At 53.7% G+C, this 6,890-nt stretch overlaps 1 protein-coding gene across 7 annotated transcripts in view; it reads right to left on the reverse strand.

Annotated features, from left to right (window-relative positions):
* The window catches only part of NPAS3 (neuronal PAS domain protein 3), a 609,138-nt gene extending 603,064 nt beyond the window's left edge, over positions 1-6,074 (reverse strand). For 6 of the 7 annotated variants that reach the window (XM_086462814.1, XM_086462815.1, XM_086462813.1 and 3 more), the window contains exon 1: positions 2,023-2,072. In XM_086462814.1, coding sequence (XP_086318940.1) covers positions 2,023-2,072 — 50 coding nt within the window. Of the gene's footprint in view, positions 1-2,022; positions 2,073-5,916 lie in introns of those variants that run through there. The other variant, XM_086462809.1, reaches the window with a different exon arrangement.
* Positions 6,075-6,890: the final 816 nt, after the last annotated feature.

Below are 6,890 nucleotides of genomic sequence, written 5' to 3' on the forward strand. Positions count from 1 at the left end.
AAGGGCATTAAATTAAATACAGTATATCCTCCTACAACTTCAATCAGAATTTCAGACCAAGTGTTATTTAGTTCAGCTCTCAAGTGGAGCAGAATAACAAATCGCGCACTTTGATTTACCTTCTCCGAATGCCAAATGGAGACAGGTGATAAAGAAAGCACTCATGCACAGGCTATGAAGTTTCCCCTAGAAATTAATTCTATCTTCAAGATTCCTATCTCAGAGAAATTCCCAAAATGGCACACAAATATGCTTCTGCTGGAGAGATTACTGAAGCTCTCCTGGCAAATACACTTAGCACTAATATAGTACCATTCTCAGAAAGAAGACAGCAGAATTGGAGGGGGGGGGGACAACGACAGGACTTATTGATACAAATTGTTTTTCCAACAAAGAACTCTGCAGGACAAAAGCCTGCTGCCATAAGTGTTACTAACACAGTAGAAACACCTTTGCAGCCACTGAAATGGAGATTTAAAAAAAAATATTTATAGCGGAAGATGAAAATCTGCAAGTTAAGTCATTGACTTGTGAGGATGCACTGTTTTCCCATTACACGTATCTCCAAATTCTGCTACATATCAATATAGCCTTGTCAAAGTGCAACAGTTAATACTAATGCATCTAACACAGCCACATTAACACTTCAGTGGCAAATATGAAATCTATGGTTTTCCGATACCGGGCAGTCTGCTTCCTTAAGAAAAATGGCACAGGTATTTAGATAAAATCTGTGGGGTTTGGAAGTTGTACTAGAAATGCTGATCATACTAAAAAATGTAAGTTTGAAATTAAGATTAAAATGAGCCTGATTCCCTAGACTTTATTTTTGCTTAAATATTTGTCAGACTTACTTGTGCTGTGAAATATAAACCAAGTAACACATCACCCAGCTACTTTTAAAAGCTGTCTAAATGTTAATTTCCATTTTTACAACTAACCAGGAACCTTCCTCACCCTTTACCCTCAAGTTCACTCGTAACGCTGAAGCGGGGGGGGGGTGGGGGGTGGGGGGGTGGAGGGGGGGTGGAAGCCAACCCCAAACTCTCTGGCTCCTCTCCTTCTGGGCATGCATCTCCTCGCAGTGTAGCAATGGAGCTTTGAATACTTTTGTAAGAATCACAAAGTAACATCACATGAACTTGTACTCTTGTTTCCTACCAGTCACTTCTAGAAAGATTCACTTTACTAGAACAAATCCGCTACGGGCAATTCGTGTCACCAGCAGAGCAGATTAATAGCGAGCACTCTCCCCCAACAAAAGTATATGGGGCAGGCGGCGGGCCGGGAAGCAAATGAGGGGTAGCGCGACCCCCCCTCCCCCTCCCCATACTGCCGGCCCCCGCCTTCCTCCCCGGGCCCCGGGCACCACCGCACCGCCTCCTCGCCCGCCCCCGCACCGGCTCCGCTCTGCCCACCCCGGGGGGCGCCGGCACCCGCGTCCCGCCCGGCGGCGGCGGCGGGGCGGGGGGGGGCCGGGCCTGGCCGGGCCGAGCAGCCCCGCGGGGGCAGCTGGCGGCGCGGCCCCCCCGCTCCGGCCTAGCCGCACTTGAACCGCACTGGCGGGGCCGGCCCCTCCGCCCGGCGAGCCGGGCCTGGCGCGGCGCCCCGCCGCCCCCGGGGCCGCTGAGCAGCGGGGGCCGCCCGGGGGGGCCCTCCCGCCTCCGCGCACACGCACCCACGCACACGCACACACACACACACACAGACGCCCGCTCTCCAACGCGCCCCACCAAGCACCGGCTCCGGCAAGCCGCGGCGGTACGGCTGCCGGAGCGAGGCTGCTGCTGCGCGGCTCGCCCTGCGTGTGCGTGTGTGTGCGTGTGTGTGTGTGCGTGCGGCTGGCGGTACGCACTAGGAGGAACTCCCGGTGCCCGGCTGTGCGAGCAGCGGGTGCCGGCGGCAGGTCCCCCCACCCCGGCATGGCAGCCAGCCCCGGCCCCCGGCGGCGGCGGCGGCACGGCCCGGCCCGGCGCTGCTGCGGCTGCTGCTGCTGCAGGTTCAATAAAGAGAAAGTGTTACCGTTCTCGCCTGGAAGGATCCTGCTGAAAGCTTGGCTTGGTGGGCGCCATCTTCCTGGGATTTTTTTTTTTTTCTCCTCTCTCCCTTACTTTTCCCCCTCCTGATGTTGGTGTGTGTTGTGTGTCTAGCAGCAGCAGCGGCGGCAGCAATGGCCCTGGTTAGCCAGACAGGCTAAGGAAAAGTACTGAGGCCAAAGCATCGCGGGCTCCCACTCCTCCGCGCAGTCCTGGTGCAGGTTGCTCGCTCGCTTGCTTGCTAGCGCTGCTGCTGCCGCTGCCGCCGTCCATAAGCCGAGGAGCGGAGGGAGCCGGGGCCCCGCCGGCCCCAGAGACATGCCCAGCGCAGGCAGCGGCGGCGGCCGGCGGCGGCGGCGGCGGCGGGGGGAGCGAGCCGCGGCGCAGCCCCGGCGGACAGCCCGGCCGCTGGCATCGCCCGGCAGGTGCGGCGCACACACACACACACACACACACACACGTACACACACACGCACTCTCTCGCACACGCTCACACCCCCGCGCCCGCGGGCCGGGCTATGCGGGGTGCCAGGCCATGGGGCTAGCGGAGCGGGGGCGGGGGAGGGAAGGAGGGGAGTCAGGGATCTCCGGGCTTGACCGCTGTGAAAGTATTTCTGGGCATTTTCCAGCTGCTTCCCCAGCTCCGCTCCCGCTCTGCGTGCAGGGGACACAGCCGCCGCTGCCGGCGCAACAACGCCACTCAGTTGCAGTTTCGCACACTTTCCTCCTCCGGAGTCTGGGCTCCAGCGGGGAAGAGGGGCTGAGGGAGGCAGGGGCTCTCTCCGCAACTCTGCGGGCGCAGAGGCGCGGCGGGTGCGCACCGCACCGCACCGCGGGCTCCCGCGGCGGAGGACGGGCCGGGCGGGGGCAGCGAGCGCCCTGCGGCCCACAGGGCCGTACGAGGGGGCGCCTGGCGCCCGCCCGCGGGGACGGCGTGGGCCCAGGGGGACCCCATGCACCCTCCCTGGCCCCCGCCAAGAATGTGCGCGCACGTACCGAGAGTACGCGCTGGTACCGGCAGAGTAGCGGGCGTAGTGCGGGAAACGCTGACTGAGAGTGATGACCCGCTTTGTTGGGAAACGGAGCAGCACATCACGCTGCTTTACTGGAGATTATGAAACTAATCATGAAATACAGGAGCGGGGAAAAGAAACCGCTACCTTAATTGTTCCTGCCAGGACATCGGGAAAACCCGAGCGCTGAGAGCTTTTAAAGGAGAAATCACTCCTTCGCTGAAAGCTTTCCATCTCCAAGGTAACTTTGTGGCTGTTCTGCTGCTGCCTTGGGAGTTCAGCTTCCCGGGCCTGATCCTGCTCCCAGGGAACATCCAGCGGGCTTCCTTGGGGACAGGAGCGAGCCCTGAAAGTCGGGGGGAACCTATTTACGAGAAACCTTTCCGCGACAACTCCAAAAGTTGGAGGGTGGGGGGTGTTGAGCGTGCGTGTGAGCCGCAGGGCAGAGCCGGTGGGGAAGAAGTTGGCGCAGCACCGGGAAGTTGGGCTGCGGGGCGTCTTGTGCGCACCGGGGGTCGGAGAGCTTCTTCCCGCAGCAGGCAACCGGGCCGGCGTAACTTTGCGCGCAGCGGCCCGGGTCACCCGCGCAGGCCCGGGAGGGTGGGGGGAGGCATGGGACGGGTGGGCAGCCGCCGGCCCCCCGCGCTGCGCAGGTGCGCAGCCGGCAGCGGGCTGGCAGCCGCCCGGCCTCGAGCCCCGCGGCGGCGGCACCCGGGGCTGGACGCGCTGCCGGGGCTGCAGGTGGGGATGAAGGACTGGAGGGGGGCGGGGGGGGGGGCTGTAAACTACCACACGCCAGCAAATCCTTCTCCTCGCCTCCAGAAAGTGTGGAGGGGGGGGAGTTAACAGGTGTCACCTCGGCTTTTGCAATAGCATGAGGAGTCGGTGTCTGCTATGTTTTAAGCGTTTCCAGAAAGCACGAAGAAAAATCGTTCGACGTAAAGCACGCTGTTCTGTCGATAATATGTAGGCAAAATTTGGAAGAAGTGCAAAAAATGTTTCCCCCGTGCTAGGTTAGTGTACGAGACATCCAAACCAGTCTGGATTCCTATTAGTAAAAGTTCTTGGGTATCTGCTAAGAACTATTTGGATTAGAGGTGTTAGTAGTTTGTCGGAGAAGTATTGCTTTTATAACTTCTTCCCAGACTGACAGGATCAAATTATTAAACGTGAAGTACTAAAAAATTGCATGCTGCCCTGCCTATATATTCCTGTTTAACTTAAAGTCTCCAGAGGTCTCTTTCATTTGTCTAAAAGCCAATCTGACATTTCTGACCCTTGACTTCCCCACTTCACAGACTAAACTATTGTGATTGCTGCCTGTACTTCCTCGTTAAAGTGTCCGTCAGTTTCCATTGTAATTTAAATATTTTATAAGTGACAAAAATCATACAGAAACCATGAAAAGAAATAAACTTTAATCCATTCTTTATATCTCTCACATTCAAGCTTTTTTTTTTTTAATATATATGAAAAATCGGTGTGTTTGCTTGAGCAAAACAAGACTCGTGCTTAGTTTCAAATGTTTCTCAGCTAAGAAAGACCTTAGGCATCATCACGGATTATTTCAGGAGTATCAGCTTCCTATTAATTTTTCATTTAAGATAACCTACAAAAGTTATCACCAAACGTTTTCTATCAGGGGCATGAAATGGAAAATACATCATGTGTTTTCCAAAACTATAGGAAGCAACTCAAAGTTGCTGAACAGGCAATGGTCGATTATCTAAATCTGGCTCCTAAACCAATTAAGTTTGATATATTATGCTGAAACTTCCTATGCTTTTTTTCTTTTTTTTTTCCTTTTACATCATAGAATTTAGTTTGGACGTTTGAGATTATACCGCTTTTTTTTTTTTTTTCAGTATTTAATTTAATGCAACAGTGGAAAGCAAGATACTTGGGACAATGCCATTTTTATTGCATTTAGAGAAATGTAAATGTTTTGTTCCGATTTCAGCCTTCATTTATCTATTGTCATCTACTTTTTTGAGGATTCGGTTTCGGTTATAAGCTTATGATAGAGAAAACTAACAGATTCGAACTCATGTTTTGCCTCGGAGAAACACAAGAAATGTCAGGTAATTAATTAAGCTTCATGTTAGTATCAGCACATATCGATGAATTGTTAGGGGGAATAGGGAAGTCTTTAAACTTCATTATGACTTACTGCCAACTTTCTACGCTCTGCTTCCTAAAGGCGCTCTCTGTGAATTTCCTGCATTTGCATTAGAATGCATTTAAGATGAAAAAATAACAGTGCTGAGTATACTGAGGGTTTCGTGCTGTATTTCCCTGTAGTAACAGGTGACATGATAATACTGTTAAACTACAATGTGGAATTGCAAGTGTGCAACCCCAAGTGAAAATTGTTCTCTTTCTTGGTTGAAAGCAAATTATCAATCAGCATACCATGATCAATTATCCCCCTGGCTGCCACACACTGGGATTTGCACAAGGCATTGACATTGAGAAATTCCTCTTTAGAAAGGATGAGCGGACGGGATCCCAAACTTTGCAGCAGCCAAGCTAAGCTGCCGGGGTCTCACTTTTTTCCTTTTTTTTTTTTTTTTCCTCTATTGTTGCTTTCCAGCTCATCCAAGACAAAACTAGGAGATTGTGTTTACTTCTCAGTGCATTTTAAAAGATGCTGTATTTTAAAAAAAAAGGGGAAAAAAAGGGGAAAAAAAAAGAAAAAACCCTCCCCTCCAACCAAGCCCCCCCCCCGCCCCCCCAAACAGCAAGGAGAGATTTAAAAAAAAAAAAAAAAAAAAAAAAGGAAAACAAAGAAACACAAAAGCACAAAGAAAAAGCAAGTGAGGAAGCCTCAGGAAGAGCCGCACAGCCCTCTCCCACTCGGTGCTCACCGTTGTTGGTAGGAGGTGATGCCCTGGACGTTTTGCGGGTTGCCGTTGGCCGCGGCGCCGGCTCGCCCCATGCCCGGCGCCGCCGGCACCCCCCCGGCCGCCCCGCCGGCCGCCGCCGCCGTCACCTGCACGCTGAAATCCGGGAAGATCCTGATCATCCCCGCGGCTCAGCACCCGGCGAGTCTCGGCGAAGAGGTGCAGCAGCAGCGGCTCTCCCTCCGGCGGCTGCAGCAGCAGAGCCAGGCACGCTGCAATCCCATTAGTGAGTGGCGGCCGCTGTGAGTGAGGAAGGGCGCTTTGATGTGAGCTGCTGGGCTGAGATTGAGAGGAGTTTGGGGGGGCTGGGGGTAAAGGGGGGGGGGGGGGCGGAATTTTACCGAACTGCAAACATGCAACGCGTAAAGATTTGGGGGGGTGGGGGGGGGTGGTGGTATAGGGTGTGGAATATCAGAGCTACAAAAAAAAAAAAAAAAGGTATGTCTAATACCACTGGAGCTGTAGATGTAAGAGAAAAATCCAAGCTGAGGAGGGACAGGGAGGAGAGAGGGGGGCGCAATTACTTTAGCGGTGCAGTGAAAATGATGAGCAGCAAATGTTGCCTTTTTTCCCTCCTCCTTCTCGTCCCTCCACCCCCCACCCTCCACCCAAAATGCAAGTCTTAGAGGATTTCTCTGTCTCAATGAAGTAATAATAAAGGCGGCTGACCACAGTCTGGGCTAGCGCCAACTGCGCAGGGGGGAGGGGGAGGAATATCCCTGCTCCCAGAGTCCTGAGGGGAAGAGGAAGAGTGGAGGATTGTTGCAGCACAAGTTCTTGCTCTTGGTAACTTGCTTTTGCTTTTGCTTCTCCCCGCCACCCCACCACCCCCCCCCCACCCCCCCCCCCCCCCCCCGCCCGCCCCCTTTTCTTTCTCTCTATGAAGGGACGGTTTTCACAAGCGCGGAAATGCGCCGCTTTTGTGCAAAGGCAGAGTT

Source organism: Leptosomus discolor, chromosome 3 (assembly GCF_034619465.1).
Source record: "Leptosomus discolor isolate bLepDis1 chromosome 3, bLepDis1.hap2, whole genome shotgun sequence".
NCBI classification, from domain to species: domain Eukaryota; kingdom Metazoa; phylum Chordata; class Aves; order Leptosomiformes; family Leptosomidae; genus Leptosomus; species Leptosomus discolor.